Raw genomic sequence first — 20,317 nt, forward strand, 5'->3', positions numbered from 1 at the left:
TTATTTTATGTTTAAATTGTAATAGCAACCTCAGTTAGTTGATTTCTACTTTCATAGTTGCAAACCCTTTTCAAATAATTATTTAGTTTGTTTACAATCGTCAAACAATAAACATCTGTTTGTTAAAATCAACTTCATTGTTCTTTTGTTGTACAGCATTTGCTAACTTCTTTCATTAAAGTGTATTAAAGATAGATAAATAGAATTTTAATGTATTTTCAAATCTAATTGTAAGTTCTCAATAATAGAATTTTTTTAAAGAATTTCCGAACAAAAACAATGTTGCAGATTCAAAAATCTTAAAAACAAAGTAAACTAGATCAAAAATATCAATCAAAATCCCTATGACGAGATTTAAAAAATGAAATTTGTCAATAGCTTTTAAAGGTTTAAGTCTAGAAATGCTGACAAAGAGGTGATTTTTTTTTGAATACCTGACACGAGTTAAAGCTTCTTTTTCCTTTTAAGACTAAATCTTGGATCAATCTCTTCAAGGTATTGAAAGCTGCACTCCCTCATGCTTCTTGAAATTCTGGTGAAAATAAGATGCTACTCCAAAGTAGGTATAAGCCATTACATATAATTCAATACTTTAAACGAAAATCTACGTCAAAATTCATTCCATTATGCGTGACATTTGTTTATTTATTTATTTCAAAGGTGTCTTAGTTTATAAAGTTGCGTTAATTTACCAAAAAAAAAAAAAAAATACCCAAAAGTATTTCTAAAGCAACGTTTACCTTCTTATTGGTTTTCTTTTTTGCTTTTTTGCGGAAATAAATATTTTGATGTCTTGAGTAAAAATGATGGTAGCGTTGGCTTGGAAATTTTAAAAGAAAAACACTCATACATGAAATTATTTTGAGGTTATATTTTTCTCTCTCTTTCTTTCTCTTTTTCTCACACGGCAATCAAAATATATTTCTGTGGAGAGAGGAAATTAAATTCCTGCCAGTGTCAAGAGACAAAAAGATGTTTTACGTGTTAAAAATCTCAATAGGAAAAAAGAAAAAAAAAAGTTTTTCTCATTCTTCCTTTTTTTTTGAAAAATGTTTGTGCTCGTCGCATGTTTGAATAGGTTTTAAATGTGATGACAATAATATAATGAGTGAGGAGTGGGTGAGGTGGTGTGGAATAATCATGAACAAAAGGGAATAATGTTGTATTTTTAAAATAGAAAGTCTCTTCAATCATTCACTTGTGTTTTAAGATATGTACAAAGACTACAAAAAACTTACAATTTCTGTCTTCTTTCTTTCCCCATCCGATGACAACCTTAAAAAGTCATTAAGTCCTCTTGGTTATAAAAATTCAAATGCCACTTATAATGATTTACTTACACATTTTGTTCCTGGCTCTAACTCTTTCATCGTACTTGGTGGCAAACAAACTGGCAGCAAATGATCATGGAAGGCGACACGTGTAGCCAACTGTTTTTTTTTTTTGTTCGTATTGTGGGAAGATAAAGGAATGAAGGAAGGAAAAAGAGAAAAAATGAATAAAATCAACTTATTGCCTCAATGCATATTAAAGAACATTAAAGAGTATTGTATTGGATTGTATACTACAAGCATTAAGCTTTTTTTTTTGTCCTCACTTGAAACAATGCGATATCATTATCGTGTGCAACAATTTCATTGTATAATGGATGAGGTATGACTTTCTTTACTTTAATCTTCTGTCCATAGTGGGAGTGCGAGTGACGACGTGTCATGCCTAATTGAATTGTCCAATCGTTTAGATTCCTTAATGTGTGACTAGTTAAAGGGAACAAAAGGTTAGAAATTGAAGTTCTCGGAAAGCATGCGACGTAGAAATGGGTGGAAATCAGGCTCAAGGCTAACATGACTCTAGCCTGAAGTCAGAGTCATGATAACCTGGGGCTGGATTGTCAGCGATTTCTATGTCACGTGCCATTTGTTGCTACTCACTTTCCAATGCAATGACTAGCAGTTAGAACCCACTGATCAGCAATCAGTACACCAGCACAATAGAAAATCTCTTCAGGTCCACCCAAAATGGCAGCAAGAAACGGCCAGTCACCGGGCTTTGATTCATTTCCACCAACAATTCGAGTCTTTGGGAATCGACGTCGTGCACGAACTTTACCGCATTCGAAATTCGAACATGTCATTTCAACAACAATCTGAGATGCATCATCATTACAGCTCGTAAATTCTTTAAGCAAGGTCGATGATTTCCTTTGTGACATCCTCATGTAAACTTGTGTATCTTGATTAGCATTTATTGTAATGTTTGTACCCTTTTTCAACAATCGGCTCGAGTTCACTGAGCTGTAACCAAGCATTGTACAAACTTTTGATGGTGAGTAACTTTCATCCCAATTACGAATACATGCGGGTTCCCAACGTTTCTTGGAAGCCTTATACACCTCAAGAGTGCCTTTACCAAGATCACCATTTGTAGAACTTAATCTTATGCAATTTCTCTCATCTTCGCCGTAAGGACAAGTTACTATTTTCATTTAATATAATGGAATAGATGAAGATGTTGCTTATTATTTCTCAGAAAATCAACAGACATTAAAGTCACTTTAATAGCACTTACCAGTTCCATCACAAATGTGTCTGTCACTCATACACTTCTTTTCACCACAATGGATTAATGATGCTCGTTCATTTGATAATGTTTGATTGCATGGTGCACATCTTAATTCATCGGTCTGATCATAACAGTCAGCAACACCATCACATACATATTTATATGGGATACAACGTTTATTCTTATCACATGCAAATTCATCGCAAACAGGCTTTCGTGCTTTGAATTCTTTCATTTCTTTACCACCAACACATTCGTCACCATCCATAGAGTCCGTAAACAGCTTACAATTTAGATATTCCGGAAGTTCCAAGCCAAAAACGTCAAAGAAAAACCCACAACGTCTCATTGTTTCAAGACATAAGCTTTTACATGGCGGTACAGGCTTACCCGATGAACTGCACTTTGGAACAAATAATGCGCATAAGTATAATGGTGCTAATTCAAAGCATTGTACATCAACAAGCGCATCAAATTGTTCAAGTTCAACTTGTGCCTCGAGTTGACCAAAATGTCCAATGTAATTCGGAAATACGGTAAAATTGTACGGAACTTTATGATTTTGACAAAATTTCACAATAATTGGAAGGCATATGCCTCGTGCTGGATTGATACTCATTGTTTCTGATAAATCGAGACGTGTCGGTACACTTATAGTCTTGTTGACAAACTTTATTGTTGGATATGCACGAAAATAAGCAGCCAAACCACAGGCAATTATAATAAGAGCAATTGCATTCAATAATATCTGACAAAGACGAAAGCGTAAAATGCCACGTGTCACGTATGGATTGGAATTCTTGCGAGCTCGCAGAATCTATTTATCGTCAAATGAAAAGAAGTTTGAGAGAATAAAAGAAAGAATAAAAAAAAATATGAAATGTATGAGAACACACGAAGGCGATATTTAATAAGCATAAGAAGAAAGTAAGATCAGAAACCCATCAAATGTCCTCTTTCATAAAATAAAATTGAGAGGAATTCCTCTGTCTTCTTTCTTTAAATATTTAATATAAAAAATAAAAAAAAAATCGCTTACCTTGTGCTGCAAAGACATATTTGAACCGTTAGAAAATCTAACGATTGTTTGTAAGCTGGCAGGAGTCGACGCACTCTTTATTATAGCTGCAGCATTGTTATTGTCAATGGTTTCTTGTGCTATTTCATCGTTAGGTTTATAACATTGTTTATCTGCGATGTAATAAAATGAAAGCAATAAGTTAATTGAAAAGAGAAAGCAATTTATCCTTTTGTTGTCTGAATGACTTTTATCTCTTTTGTCATCAATGGAAATGATCTGACTGCTTACTAAACTTTGATTTTTTTTTTAATTGTTTTGAATTTTTTTTCGTTTTTTGAATGTTTGGCAATGATGTTGCTTTCTTAAGGGAACGAATTGGTAGTCCTTGGAAATGACGCAACGCTTCATGATTTTGTTACAAACCATAAGGTGCGGGGAGGGGTTAGACCATTGGTAGGCATCCTTTCATTCTTTACGGTACACCTTGGAGATTAACCTCGACTAAAACCGTACAAATTATACGGTTCATACCAATTCCAAAAATTTTTCGTTGCACACGAATGTACCACGGCACACAGGTTCCCCACCACTGAATTAGACCCAATTTTTACCATTACGTAATCTTCGAACATCCCCAAACAGATTAATTAACCTTAAAAATTTGTAGGATGTTCTTTTGACACTCGACATGAAAGAGTGAGTCAAAAAAACCTACACAAAAATTTTGAATAAATAACACCTCAATACTATACATAAAGTTATTCATTAATTCATTATTCAATAAATGAATAAAATGTAATCAAGACTATCGTGACAAAACTCCCACAAAAATTAAATATATTTTCTACAAACTCTGAATTGTTATGCGATAAAGTACTGACAGACACATGTACGTACTTTTTCCGCATTTATAAGATTTTCAAGGATTCAATTTTACTCCATCTTATAATGAGCTTATAAAAGTTACCGAGAAGAGCTACCCAACATATCAGCTGACTTTCAAGGTTATATGAGGGGGTAGTCAGGAAGACTTCATATAAAATAAGAATCTGATTCATGAGTCGAGGTTTGATTCGGATTCGGACTCAGAAAATCTTAGAGGGTGCTGACTTATTACATTTTGAAGGGAGGAGGGTTAGCAGGGACAGATCTGATTAGAACTATGGCAATTCCGTTGCTCATTTTTGAAAATTATGTAACGGTCTCTTAGAAAATTGAAGAATTCATTCTTAAAATGGATTGTTTTGACCATCACACCTCGCATAACCTTGAATAAGACGGTAAGCTGGGCTAGTACCATTGCCCTTGTACACAACCCTGTCAAATTTCAACAAAATTCCTCAATTGAGTTACAAAAATTTGTGTAAATAAAAAACAAAGGATTAACAATGAATAAACCCAAAAAGAAATTCTTTGAATCAATCAATTAATTCCTTTAACTCGAGCAATGTTTCAATCTTAATGAAGAGATTCAATGATATACGAGGACTTTAACAGTAATTTAATCATTAAATGGCATTTTTCAATCCGCTCAAGATGAAGAAAACTAACCATTATTTTAATTTGACTTCTCGGCAATCAATTGAATGAGATTATTTTTGTATAATGAACACTGTACAGCACGTTGAGTAAAACGCTTTACAATAATTCCTTGAAAACGTGCACGGGGTAGGTGTTATAAATGGTCAATGGATTATATAGATTTGTCATGGGCGATGACGTCTTTTCCATTGAATAAAAGATTTTTTCTGTTTTAATTATGAATCAAAATTCACGTGAACAGTCATTTCATCATCTGCTGGATATATTTTTATAAAAGTCAACTCAGAGTGTGGTTGGCTTAAAAACGGCTGTTTAATTCAAATTTTTCTCGACATTTTTTGTAACGTAAATTTTTATTTTAAAAGAAAGAAAAGTTAAAAATTTTGAAAAATTTCGAAAATCTAATTTCGAAAAATTTGGAAACCGAATTTCGAAAAATTTGAAAATCGAATTTCGAAATATTTGGAAATTTAACTTGGAAAAATTTGAAAACCTAATTTTTAGAAATTCGAAAATCTAATTTCGAATTATTCGAAAATCGAAAATCAAATTTCGAAAATTCGAATCTGATGCAACCACACTCCGAGTCAATTAAATAACAGTTTTGTCTACATACATGTACTCATTTTTGCAGCATGTGCCAAAAGTGGTGCATCTAATAACTTTGAACTTGGACTAGATGTTTGACTAAAACTATCACTTGATATGCATGAATCTTGACGTCTTGTATAAATACTGCCACCACCGCATCCACGTTGAGAATTTTTATTAATATTTGACAAAATAAAGCTATCGGTAGTATTCGGATGAACATTTTTAGATTTGTTTATTTTCGAGACATTTTGTAATAATGGAGCTTCCATATTTTTTGTGCTGTAACCAGGACTTGACATCATTGAATAACTGTCACTAGATATATTTGAGTCCTGACGTTGATTAATTTTTGCATGATGGATTTGATTCAATGGCGGTGGTTTATTACAATCACTTGTGCGAATGACATTGTTGTTGTTGCTACCGCTGGCGCTACTCATCATTGATGACAAACACTGTTCGGCGTCTTTCACTGTCATTGTAAATAAAGCGAGAATGAATGATTATTTATTTCAAAATAATAGAGTATGACTTACTTATGTCAGCTAATTGCGATGCTCTTAATGGTGGTATTGGTGGCGGTCTAATTCCTTTTCGTGTAGGCACAATTGGCCTGCTAGTACGCATACCAGAATTTGATTTAATTGGTGTCGAAATTGACTTATTATTGTCAGAATCAATTGAGCCACTGCTTGATATCTTTTTTGTCAAGCGATTTTGATCAAAATTGAAAATATTGGAATTCTTTTTCAGAACAAATGGTGAATCAGTAAAATTACTATGTAATGAATCAATTGTATCAGCACGTTGTAAATCGGATGATAAATAACTGTCCAATGATGATTGTGTATCTTCCGATGAAAAACGTCCGCGAAATTGTCGCTGATTTGTGGACACAGATGAGCGATCACCCTCAAATGCTGATATATAACCTGTATCAATTGTCGTTTGTGAACGACTTGAATCACTTGATGATTGATTTGGATCAAGTTTCTTATCAAAAATTACTAAATCATCTGAATCACCAATGTCATCAAAGCTAATTGAACACAAATCACTTGGACAATCTAATTTATTATCAGCATCAGATAAGCTTTTAGATTGAACTTTAGGCAATTTTGTTGACGTCTCACAATTTGTATTGTAAAGTCTTCCTTGAAATGTTCGCTTTGGTATTGGCGGCGGTGCGAGTGCTAAACGATTTGGAGGATTTTTACGTTCTTTATGTTGATACTGTTGCTGTTGATGCTGCTGCTGTTGTTGCTGCTGATGATGGTGTAGAGGCGAATCTAATTGCGTTGAAAGCTGTTGATTTGCTGTTGATATTTTATCACTATCTCTTGAATCTCGACTTGAATCCCTTTTTAGTGCAGATAATGCTACAGACGCAATTTGTGTCTTTAATGTTTCTGTCTTATCTTGCTTCTTTTCTGTATTATTAAAATCATTTGTTGATGCTCGTTCACGATTAAAGAAACTGCGGAAAAGAATGAAAAAATATTATAAAAAATCTCAATTTAAATCAGAATCATCATCGTTATGTAACCTTTTTCTAATGTCTGATGTGAACGTTTCAAACCGACATTCTAGTTCCTTTACAAGAGCCGTCATGTTGATGAAAAATTAATTTAGGCAGCAAACTGTAAAGAAAGAAAAAAAGGAACAGCAAAATTAGACGAGGTAATACCTTATGATATTTAAATTATCTGCATTAAAAAGACGTTATGATGGATATGAAATAATTTTTTTTAAAGCTCTATTCAACGTGATTAATTTTTTTGGGGATGGAAAAATTGGGAAAAATATTTCAACGACTCTTAAAGTGAATAAATTTCAGATATTTGTGTTTAATGAATTTGAAGGAGATGTTTCTAGATTAATTTCAATATTTGTCTGTCATCGCTTGATTATATAGCGATAAGCTGTTTACTGGTCGTTAGGATCTAATAGCTGCTCCCAGCAGACAAAGAGCATGCTCATGAGTTTGCTCATGTAATTGACTATTCTTAATTATACACTGATTTAAATGAAGTTATTAGGATATACCATGTAGTCATTAGGATAGCACTAAGTCATCACGTTGAAGACAAGACACGGAGGTGCCCTAAAGACGAACCATTTGGTGACACATACTGTCTATAACAGTGGTGGGCAACCTATGTGTCGCAGCATACTAGCGTGGCACCAAAAGTATTTGGAAATATCATTTGCTGTATGCTGTGTGCAGTTTTGGTGTGTCATCATCGTGTGATGCGGCATACAGGTTGTCCACCACTGTTCTACATCCTGTAAGTTTCGAACCCTTGAAGCTTTCAGTTTCGCATATTATACATGTGACGATAAGTTTTCCTCCCCTCCAGAATCTTCAATTTCATACCTTATATAAAACACATGTGCAGTTGTTGTTTATGAAACCAAAATCCACAAAAAATAAAAAGTTTTTATTTACTTCTTCCTTTTAATATTAATGTTATTTAATCATTCACAATTCTCCAGAACAGACCTTATGCAATGAGTTACAAAAACTTTATATGATTTCATTGAAATATTTCCTAGAAGTATTAAGTACTTAATGCTTAAAAATTTTTCATTTCATCTTAAAAATGTGTAATTGTTTTCAGATTAAAATTGACGAGCAGCAGCTCCTTGTTGATCTATTTTTAGTAACATTTTATTGATTCACTTTTTTTTTTGAATGAGAGCAAAATTCTTTCAGTTTCAAAATAATTTTTAATTACGCTTTTTTGTTGTTGTTTCAAGAGCAACGCAAAGAAAATTTTTTTCTTATGATCAATTTAATGATATAATTATGATGGATTTATGTAAAGCACATATTTTCCCATTAATTATATTTATTTGCTCATTAAAATACATGTATATAATAATATAATTAGTGAGATAATTAATATAAAGAAAAGACGTGATAAAGTTTTGATGATGTAAATATTTTGAATAGTTCTTAAGACATTACGAGTTTAAATGAACATCTTATTGGATGTATGTATAGAAATCATTCCAAAAACAACGACATCTCGTGTTACTCAACATTCCTTACATCGTGCGTCTTCTCAAATTTCTCAAAGAGTAATGAAATTTATTCTAGCAATAAGCTTCGATAATTTAGAATCAATTGTGCTTGAGTACGTGACAATGGCGATGAAGAATCAAGAAGCAGCAAAGAAAAAAAAACATAAAACGTTTCATGAATTTATAAAATTTTTGTTAGTGAATAGATATGTTTGCAGCATCCATCTACTCCATCCAGATATGTATGTTGTGTACTTAACGTTTATGATGAAACTCGAGAAACTTACATAAGTAGTTAGTAAATACATTTGCACACACACATGAGTTGGATAAATGAAATGAAATATGCTTCATTACATTATTTATAATCTGCTAAAATGGTTATTAACATTCTTTTAGGGGAAGCACTTTTGGGGGAAAAGTTGGTAAAGTTTGTAATTTGTCTTACTGTTCTAGATTGGAATCATTTGGAGGTTATTTGGGTAAGTTCCTTTAAAATACGAATACTTTTGGTAATTTCATATAAAACAGGATAACTTTGAGTAATATATTCCTATAAAATCCGAAGAAAGCTTCGGATAAGTTACTATAAAACATGAATACTTCGAATCGGTTAATATAAAATAGAAAGACTTCGGGTGAGTTCCTATAAAATAGAAATGCTTCGGATAAGTTTCTATAAAAAAATGATTGATATGTTCCTATAAAACTAAAATCCTTTTGATATTTTCCTAATAAATAGCAATATTGTGGCTAATCTCCTATTAAATAAGAATACTATGAGTCTGTTCCTATAAAACAGAGTTATTCTGGATAGTAAGCAAGCTCCTTAACCAAAACAAATGCGCTTCAAATCCACAAACTCATTAACTTTATTACAATTTCTCTCTTCTTTTTTGCCACTCAAAAGATTTCAATTTGCAGCAAGCTTTGTAATTTTTTTTCTGCTCCTCTTTCTACTGTTTACGCAAAACATTTGAAGATCTTTGAAGATAACGACGAGAGACCTTACAAAAAAGATGTTTTCACGGTTTCCTCGTGGAAACATAAAAATTTCAATTTGTTTCTCAGTTTCTTCTTCTTTTTTTCACTTTTTTTTCTCTTCAAACGATTCTTCCTTTAATGTTTTCATGTACCCGAGCACGAATCGTCTTCTTCTTCATGTATAATCAATAAAGTGAATTTCAAAAAAAAAAAAAATAAAAAAATAAGAAAAATTATTCATTGACTTGATTCATTGGCAAGTCTTACTCTCCATGAAATTAATGATGTTTTTCAATAATAATAATAAAAAGAAAAAAATGAAAATAAAAAAAATGAGCACAAAAATCCATTTCGAATTTATTTCATCTCTTGTCCCTTTTTTTACTTGCTTGCTTACTGAATGTATCATCCCCAAATTTATAAGTGTCTAGGATTTTGTGTAAAAAAAATAATTTTTTTTTTGTAATATCCTTCTCACTTGCTTACAATAAAGAACGGAAATGAGTACAGCTGCTAAAAAATTATTATTATTATGATGATGGATGTATTGTTCAATGTTGAGAATTTAGAGAAAAAAAGAGAGAAAAGCATGACTTGACTATTTTGACTTGAAATTAGTCCTTGATTAGGTATAGAGGTGAATTTAGGGTTCATTAGACGACTAAGCAGCTATGGTTCATTGCTTTCAAATGCTTGTAACTAAGGAGCCACTAAGTAGCTTAAATTACAGTCTGGAGTATGAGATTCCGTGGTCGAGATCGAAACTAAGACGAACCGCGAAGCTCGGGAAACCTTAATCTCAGATTAGAGTAACTCTGGTTCAAACCAGGTGATATTCGGCCTCAGACTAGTCAAGTTGACCTGGAGGTGGATTTTTCGGCTCCATCAATTGTGCCTTTCCTATTAAAGCTGCCCTGGCAGCACCAAAATACCTAATTTCGGCCAATTTTAAGGCAAAAAATTAGGATTCACTCCATTGTGCCACTCGGGATCATGTATGTTAGCTTTTATTCATTGATACAATGTTTGATTAAGCTGTATAAACTCCTTTCATGCACATATTATAGTAACAAGCTTACAATATTTGGAAATAGAATTTTCCATGCAATCGATTGACTACAAACTAAATATTTTCAAAGATTCTTGCTTTAATTTAAACTCATTAATTGTTTATTGCCAATTAACTGATTCTTACAACTGTAAATTAATGAAATAATTTAAAACAACATAACTTCTTGCTCCAAATAAGAGGATAAACAGTCAGTAAAGATATATTATAGCTTTTTTTTTAAATTTACTAATTAAAAGTTCTTGAAAAATTTATTTTTGCATCATTTACTTAATTAATTATTTTTAAAGGGTCTGCTTATTATATTTTTGAATTTAGAGATTATTTTAGACTAATTTAATTTTTTTAGAGGTAAAAAAATTAGCTTCAGTTATAATAAGCTTCAGTTTCTATGGCCAATTTCACAATTTTACTTTAATGGAGAAGCTTAAGCGCATTTTTATGCTAAAATTACAATATAAAAGATAACGGTCAATTTTTTTTTTGAAATTTAACGGTGAAAAAAAATTCAAAATTTCAAGCTGCTAAGAACACGTGGATTTTTTCGTATTTAAACTTAAAAGGCAATTTTTACAGCATTAAACCATGTTTACAAGCTAGAAAACAATCAATAAACCAGTAATTCGATAGCACAGAGCTAAAGCTTCTAATCCGATCTTTCTACAATGTCAGGTTGTCGAGATCTCACACCTCATCCAACCATTCAACCAGCCAGCCAATCAAAATGAAACTAAAATCCTTATTTTCTTCAAAAATGCGGTAATTGACCTCAATTTTGTTTACTACAGGTTTGTTAAGCTTAAAGTTTCCAAAAATATGCCTAATCTCCTCTTCTTCAAAGCATGCATGGCCTTATCAATTAAATATCAGCATATTGACAGTTCTAGTGTGTAAAATATACACAACTTTATGAATATTTTATGAAAAAAGCTTTTTTTCCTTCTGTTGCTGCCTTATCGCTTAGAAATAAGCTGAAAAATGCTTCGTAAAAAAGGGTTTATAACCTTTTCCATCAACAGAAGTAATCTTCTCATTTTTGGGAGCAAAATCGGTGAAAGACAGTAAATAAAAAAATTTGGCAGTTAAATGAAACTTTTTGCTGTGGAATGTTATGGGATTTTAAGTAAGAAATGAATATTTTTAGAATTTATTGCCGATAAAGTACTAAATTTGAAATTAAAACGCAGTTTTTGTTTGTTCCTGGTAATGATTTTTGAAATGATAAATAATGCTGTTATTTGGACTATTTTTGAGGTAATAAAGTTTGAAATGGAAGCCCGAGCAACAATGATGTGACATTCCTGAGCGACACAACACGTAACGTTGTTGTTAAAGCAACTTCACGTCTTACCGTCTTACCGTCAATGAGGTGACGTTACGTTGTACGGGATTTTCGATGTGGCACATCAAAACATGTGTCACGTTACGGTTACATGATCACAGCGACGTAGCAGTCAATTTAGCAACTTCGTAACGACAAACTCGAATAACAAAAGTCGAATATCGATTAACCAAGACCATCGTCAGTCTGACATGATGCCGGACCTAAACCGAATCCGATAGTAAGTCAAAGTCACGCTTGTCTGACACTGGAGGTAACTTGCATGCTACTCGGGAAATTCATCACAGCAAATTACGTAAAAAAGCTTCAAATTTACTGCAATGATGAATTTAATGGCTGAAAAATTTTCTCTTCTGGAAAGTTCAATGTCGCTTCAAATTATGTTTAATAGAATATTGAATGTTATAGCCTTCAACATTTTCAATCTGCCTACATTCAGCCTACATTAGCTTTTAATATCGAAAAATATGTTATGAATATTTTCATTTATCAAGCGATAATTGAGTTAAACAACATTTTTGCTTACTTCATAGACAAAAATCCCCAATGGTAAATATGAAAAGCATTCCTGAATGTTCGAATGACTACATAAGCTTTATGAATTCTGTTTTAGTACTTATTTCACCTGAAAGCGTATGTAGTCAATGAAACATTATAAAAAAATTATTTTTTTGAAAGAGATTATATGATTTGGTTTATTTACAGCATAAAAATTCATTGGAAAAAAAGAAATCATTTTGGTATGTCCATATCGAATCACAATTTTATCAACCTTTCCTATTTTCCTTTCATTTGAATATCGATTATTGCTTGTCATACAAAAAATGTTCTTTAATCAAAATCAGAATGAATTTTCCTAACCCGAACAGTGCATTTATGTGTTTGCTAGGACACCGCTACATCTAGAGATGTCAAAAGACAGTTATAGTAAGATAGGAAAGTTGCTTTATCGTCACTGTCAAAGCTAATTTCCCCTTATATTTCCGCAAAAATCGGGTTTGCGGCATTATGTCATTCGGGATAACGAGCAGCACCGGATTGACTGTTGCAACGTTCCAGAATAAATCGACGATCTAACAGAAAAAGTATAATTCCGAATAATGGACCTCGAGTGGGATTCGAACCCATGTCCTACGATTTCCTGTCACACGCTCCTATCACCGAGCTATCCTGGGTTATTCGACAACATGGCAAAGTTGTATATATAAATCTCGCATTTCTTGTATCCCCCATGCTCCTGCACTCCCAATGATGAACCCTTGAAAGGCAATTACAGGAACCCCATCCCAACAAAGTCAGAGTCACATCGATCAGGTGCAGAATATTAAAATATTGAATATTTAATCGATTAATCGATTTGTGCTAATCGGGTAACTTTCTTTTATCCTTGAAATATCCAATCAACTTGACATAATAATCTAGAATATAATCTTTATTGATTGCATTAGAAGCTTGTAATGTTTTTTTTTTCTATCAAATTTCACCAATTTGAATAATGAATTAAAAAATTATGTCAATAAATCTTTGGGATGACTAAACTTAAAATTATGATGACTAATACGCTGTATATTTAATGTTACTGTGTTATTTATGTACAAATCACTGACTCTTTGTTCATGTTTATGTCAAAAAATATGAAATGAATCAGAATTTATATTTTGTATACAATTCATAGGATTCAACATACATATTAGCATAATGCTTTATGTTGTGGTATTAAACCTTAAATACCCATCTCTATTTCAATTCATACAATATTGACTTCATGATTGATAGACTTTGTGGACAATTTGATTTGTATAAAAATACTTTATTATTGGCTTTAGCCATTTTGTGAAAATTGAAAAGTGTCAAAAAAATGTTGAATCTTTTTTTTGATATGGGATCCACTCAATCATGAATCTTATGGAGATGGCATTAATTAACGAAGTTTTCATTTCTTATGGTCGGTAAAGTTCATTTTGGAAGGGGATTAAACGGACAGATTAAGCATTTTTCTAGAATTTTTTTAATCCTTTTATTGCTTTTTACCTCTTTTTATTGTTAAGATTCAGATTTGGATTTGATTGTTTTGATACTTAAGTTAAATGTTTTGAGTTTTTGACAAAATATTTGAAAACAAGAAATTTTGTAAGAAAAACACTAAGTGGCCGTTCATGTATTACAGTGGTGAGAAACATGTGTGACGCGACACACCTTGTAGGTAAGTCATGGACAAAATTACTATAGTGTGTATCGAAACACATTGTAGGTTTGCCACAGTCTAAATCACACTAGTGTGTCGCGCCATATAAGTTGCTCATCACATACATCAATGTTGTTCAAACATTTTTGTGTCGTAGCACACCTTGTTGATAAGAACTTGTTGACACGGCACCCCAGGATCGACACCACACACAGCATGCGGCTCCTGGTATTTCCGAAAAAATGTTGCGCAACACACAATTTGGACAACACTGTATCAGAGAACAATGAACTTTACTCAAAAATGAACAAAGAAACAACGAAATTTCTCAGAACTTCCATTGTTTAAATCAAATTTTCCAACCTCCTCCCCTTCTTCCCCGATAAGTAAACGACCCTTTATTGAAATTTTGATGAAATCTTAAATAATTCTTGCAACTTTTTTGCTTAAATTGAAATATTAACGACAAAGTTTTATCACATAATTTTCTAATATAAAAGAGAGCAATGAACTGAAATTTTATATCCCAAAGACGGAACGGATGAAAAAGTTATAGTCACAAGTTTAGTTCTAAAGAAGCTTAAAATACAAAATTTTTCGGCAATTATTTTAAAATCTTTTTCGTCGATCATGTTTGACTTTGATTCTATCCAATAATGTAAATATTGGCAAATTGCTTTTATAGCAAACAATTATAAATTTCAAATTACTTTCTGGTACAAATTTTAAAAGCTTTGATGGAAAATCAAGTTAATATTGATATTATGGAAAGAAACTTTGTGCATTTAAATCAGTATGTATGGAAAGTTTGAATGATATTTACAGATTATATACTTAACAAAATTCCAAAGTTAATTGATTCTAAGAAGTAATGGAAATGTTTATCTTATAATTTGAATGAGGTCGTGCTAATTGGTTCTTTATTATTGGTGTTTGAGCAGAGTGGAATCATGGGTTTTGATCCATATCAGAGTGTGGCTGTATCAAAAACGACCGTTTAATTTTTTCAAAAAAAAAAAAATTGTGATTAAAATTCAAAATTTTTCTGACAGTTATTTCTATTTTTCTTCGTAACGTAAATTTTTATTTTAAAATAAGTTGAGTTTGAAAATTTCGAATTTTTCGACAATCTAATGTCGAGATCGAAAACCCTATTACATAGTGTGCTGTTGATATGACAAGAATTCGCATAATACTTTAGACACAGTGGGCTAATCCGGAAACCACATGGCCAAAAAATGGCTGAAACTTCGGCCAAGGTCAGCGTGACTCTGGTTCCAGACCAGATTCGATGGAATTCTACCTCAAACTTGCATTAAATCAGTCTGTGGTCGGATTTTTGGCTATTTCTAAACCGTGTGCCTTCAGGGAATACATGCATATAGGAACACAATAATGATGAAATTAATACTCAAGGTCAAATTAAGCCTGCAATCAGCTATTATTTTCCACATTTATTCAAAATACCATCATTGTATTTATTGATTAATATTCATTTATAGTATTTTCTAGAAATCCAATTTAAAATATCCGATTCCCATTGCTATTTACTGATTAAACATTTCCCCAAAAAAAGCACATAATTTTTGTAGCCATCAATTTGATTTCCTGAGAAAAATTGAATTTCAAATAAAATTGTCATTTTTTAAACAATAGAAAAATGAGCTCAATTTGCATATTTACCCCTCAAAGCTCATTCAATAGAATTGAATTATGCTACGCCACAGACACACTCTTCAATTTTCTTTTCTGTTGAGCATTAAAATTATTATATTTTTTTTGTGTAAAAAATAAAACGGCAAAAAGCATTTTGTGTAATAAATCCAAAGTAAACACACACAAGAATCTAGTTGATCATCTTCATCCATTTATATCGCTCAGAAACACGATTTAATGATCTTGAATAATTTTCCAAGTGAATAAAAGAATGGAAGGAGAAAATTTTATTCAAGGACATAACGCAAGTATAAGCAAATATTAGAATTCCTTTTGTGACAAATATTTACTTGTGACAAAATTAAAATTGTAAACATTTAAATGAACCTACTGTCTCATCTAGTCTCATTCAAAATACTTCTCAGATTTTACATATTGCTACATAGAAAAGATAAACTGTAAAAAGGAATTTTTTTATTAGATTTGTTTTGCATCACGGTCGTCGTTGTCGCTGTTGCTCTAGACTAAAACAACACAGACAGTATAAAGGACACAAAGGGGGATCAGAGAGCAAAATAAAAAGATGGTGAACTACGATGGAATGCTTGATAAAATTTTTTTATTGACAGAATTAAGATTATAGTCTGAACATAAAGTGATGAACTTTAAAGGTTCATTTTAAAATTGACTGTTGATAAATGGAAATAGTAAAGAAGGGGTGTGCAACTTAGTGTAGTAATAGAGGTGCCACTGGTGTGGCATTGCTACGGGACAGGTAACAATTGTACTATGCCAAACTAGGTGTACAATTGTGTCATATCAGTGGTATACTCATACCGTGTCGTACCATAACGTATCACCAAACGAGAAATCGGCCGAGTGGCAACAAACTGGACTTAGTTTGAATTCGGCTAACCGACTAGGGAATGTTGAACAGAATTTCTATATTGCCGTGCAACAAGGGCGTATTCAAGGGGGATAAGAAAGAATAAGGATCAACACTCCCTCTCTCTCCTCACATCTTGAAGAACCGTCACGCCACACGGTCTAAAAGTTGCCCACCACTGAACCACTGATGTAAAGGATACAAGGAATTCCAATGCAATTCGAATCCTCGAAAGTTACCAGCCATTACTACTTAAACACCAAAATTGCACATCTTATCCTTAAACCGAAATTTCAAGACATAACGCCCTTATACCAATTAGCACTAAATCTTAACATCCATTTGAAATAACAGAAAAATTTCAAGACAGAAGCTTTCCAAGCTTCATTATTTTTTCCAAGATAAATCTCATTCCGAATCTCATAAACAACCGCAGTAAAAAACAAAACACATCTTAAATGAGAAGAAATCAACAAGAGTTTTATTATAAATAGAAATATGCCTGCTAAATGCTGATAATACTCTCTAAGACGCATCAGCATCAGTAACAAAGAAAACAACAATAAATTCTCAAAAAGAGCAAAAGATTAGAATTCTAGACAAAAAAAAAAAGAAAGTCCTTTACAGGAATAGATTGAATATTTTTTTCGATGATCTCAATTTAACAGAATCTCAATAATTTTCGGAATTGCCTCCTCGTTACGGAATAAAAAAAATTCAATTACATCCTTAAATTTCCAAATACCTCCATCAACTCCTTTCTTCTTTACCAATTCACCCTTTCGTTTATCAGTTAATTTTACCTAAATAAATTTTATTTCTCTTATGACCTAATCAGAATAAAGAGAGAAAGAGATATAAAGTGATATTAAAGTTCTTTGTGAATTTCGTCAAAAAAACAGAATTGCCTCAAAGAAGCTGAAAAGGTAATTTTTATGTTTAAATGCTTTAGAAATGCCTTGGGAAATAATTTTTAATAAAAAATAAAGCTTTTTGCTGTATTTTGCATTGACAACAAAACCTAAATAGACGCTTTTAATTCTTAATGACAAAAAATATAAAATTTTTTCGTTCTTTTGCTGTTTTTTATGAGAAATTGTGCAGGATTTGGGATCATTTTGTGGTGATTAATTCACTAACGGAGCTCGGTATTTGAATAATAAGATTCTGAGTATGTTTTTAAGGGCATTTCTAACCTGTACCTTTGAGGAGTGCTTTTCGGAATATGTTGCAGAGGTAATATTGATTCATTGCGCTGTCTTAATCTTGTATGATGCTTAAATTGAGATTAAAATAGGTTGCTTTGCTTAATTTGATGTTTTTATTGTTTAAATTAATTTTTTGCGATTTTAAACTTTTATATTCGAGTGGTCTTTGGCTTGTCTTCGATTAAATTCCATGCAGTAACAGTTGAGTCTACTAATTTCCTGTTGAGGCTTCAATCTTTTAATAATTAAGAACTTTTTACGATTTTTAGATGAATTTTAGATGAATTTTGTTCAAATTTCAAAAACAAACTAAATATTTTAGAAAAAGGGGTTTGTTACTATGTTATTCTATAAATGGGGAACCAACTAATATAAAATTCAAATATAAAACGACTGTTGACAAGTTTTTAACAAAAATCAACTCAAAAGTGAAAGTTCGGATGTTCTAATATTAACAATATGAATCCTTCAAATAACAACAACGTCTAAAGATCAAAATATTACAAAACTGCGCAATATGCACCTAATAAAATCTCAAATTGTGATTTCCATACTAATTTGTTTCTCCATTCTTTCCTTTTTAGGAATGAGAAAGAAAAAGCTGGTCGCTATTTTGTGAGCTTTTTCACGACACAACAGGTCCCCAGATTTTTTTCTTTCTTTTCTCTTGCTACACTTTCATGCTTCTGCATGCGTCAGTATTTATTTACAAAATGATTTCAATGGAAGTAATAAAAACAGATTAACTCACAATGTTCAATGTTTAAGGCTCTGCTATGAGAACGATGGAAAATTATATTTTTTTCTACTTCTCTTTATTATTTACCTTTTCATCCTTAATGGAGAACCTTTTCAAAGCGCAATGAGATTTGCAGTAATTTTAAGCTAACATTATATTCAGCAGTTTTCTATTCCATGATTAAGAAGAAAAATACCTTTTTTTAATGTTAAATAGCTTAAATATTACATAAATGATTTTGCACATGTTCCATACACACACAAGAAATTTAACAAACAAATGAGCATTATCACTTTAGACGAGAAAGGGAATGAGAAACGAGCAGAATGAGAAGGGAAGGGGAAGTAAATCAAAATGAATGCTATAATGGTGTAAGGCATTATAGATTCTCTACGATTTCAAGACATGAAAAATTGATACATAATTCATTTTGACGTGCTTTATTTCGTTCTTGCACTTGAAAAGGGATTTTCTTGTTTCCACAAAAAAAAAAAAAATGACAGACTATGATTGGAAGTATGTATTGAAGCATAACGCACACATGAGGTATAAAAAGGGTGGGAAACAGAAGGGTTTTTTTGATATTTCTTTGAAAGAGATTTCTTACTTAATGATTAAAGATCTTGTTATAAGATGTTTATGTGCTTTTGAAATTCAGTAGCTAGCCCTAAAAATCTCGGTGTAAGCTCCTTTTTCCACTCTGCCACTTCTTACCCAAAGATTTTTCATTCTCAAAAAAATCTCTTTTTTTTATATGCTTTGGTTTACATCTTGTTTCCTTTTCTTATACATCCGCTCGGATGTGAAAGTCATTCATTCAATAAGAAGGAAATACTTTTGGCTATTTTATCTTAGGCATGGCTTTTTTTTTGTTCTTGGAATAATTAGTAAACCGTGAATGTAGATAATTGTTGTCGTGAATTTGCAGGTTTTTAAAAATTTGCATAATTTGGGGAAGAATTCAGTTGTTTTTGAAAATAAGAAGGCATTAGTGGTTTATAATTAGTTCTAATAGTTTACAGAGAATCCATATTTGTATGTTTATTGCTGTAAGTATAGAACTAATCTAGAATACGAAGAAAAATGCTGTAATTTCGAATTCTACTAATAAAAGTAAACAAAAAGGAACCGTTAAATTTTCAAGTTAAAAAAAAATCAAGTTCAAATTTTGAACTTAACAAAAATTCAGGTTGAAAATTTTAAATTTCATTAAAACGTAAACAATGTTATCAAAATATAAGTGAAAAGTTGTGATTTAACAGGAAATTCATTAATTTGAGTGACTTGGAATGTGATTTATGAAGCGCTAGCCTTGTAAAGAAGCTTTGTGATGAAGTGAATGCTATAAATAGCACTATTTTCTCAAACAATAGTTAATCTTATAAATCTAAAGTAAATTAAGCAACTTTTATTTAAAGTTTTCCATTTACTTAACTTTAAAGCACAAATAAACCAATTTGTTAAAATCACACTACATGATTCTAACAAAGAAAGCCTTTTGT

General features: G+C 31.7%; 2 protein-coding genes across 4 annotated transcripts in view; both read right to left on the reverse strand.

Annotated features, from left to right (window-relative positions):
* The window catches only part of spt4 (Transcription elongation factor subunit spt4), a 36,192-nt gene extending 35,784 nt beyond the window's left edge, over positions 1-408 (reverse strand). Inside the window, exon 1 of the mRNA XM_070653922.1 lies at positions 397-408. The gene's annotated coding sequence lies outside the window, so the exon portion shown is untranslated. The remainder of the gene's footprint in view (positions 1-396) is intronic.
* Corin (corin serine peptidase) overlaps positions 1-20,317 on the reverse strand; it is a 48,371-nt gene that overhangs the window by 12,234 nt on the left and 15,820 nt on the right. For all 3 annotated transcript variants that reach the window (XM_070653917.1, XM_070653916.1, XM_070653915.1), the window contains 9 exons: positions 7,266-7,359; positions 6,256-7,196; positions 5,742-6,191; positions 3,602-3,753; positions 2,569-3,379; positions 1,932-2,475; positions 1,598-1,757; positions 1,341-1,430; positions 1,239-1,275 (listed from right to left, as the gene is read on the reverse strand). In XM_070653917.1, coding sequence (XP_070510018.1) covers positions 1,239-1,275; positions 1,341-1,430; positions 1,598-1,757; positions 1,932-2,475; positions 2,569-3,379; positions 3,602-3,753; positions 5,742-6,191; positions 6,256-7,196; positions 7,266-7,330 — 3,250 coding nt within the window. In that variant the 5' untranslated portion in view covers positions 7,331-7,359. The remainder of the gene's footprint in view (positions 1-1,238; positions 1,276-1,340; positions 1,431-1,597; positions 1,758-1,931; positions 2,476-2,568; positions 3,380-3,601; positions 3,754-5,741; positions 6,192-6,255; positions 7,197-7,265; positions 7,360-20,317) is intronic.

The sequence above is a fragment of the Chironomus tepperi genome, unplaced genomic scaffold (assembly GCF_022539635.2).
Source record: "Chironomus tepperi strain 1889 unplaced genomic scaffold, CSIRO-AGI_Ctep_v1 contig_74, whole genome shotgun sequence".
NCBI lineage: Eukaryota > Metazoa > Arthropoda > Insecta > Diptera > Chironomidae > Chironomus > Chironomus tepperi.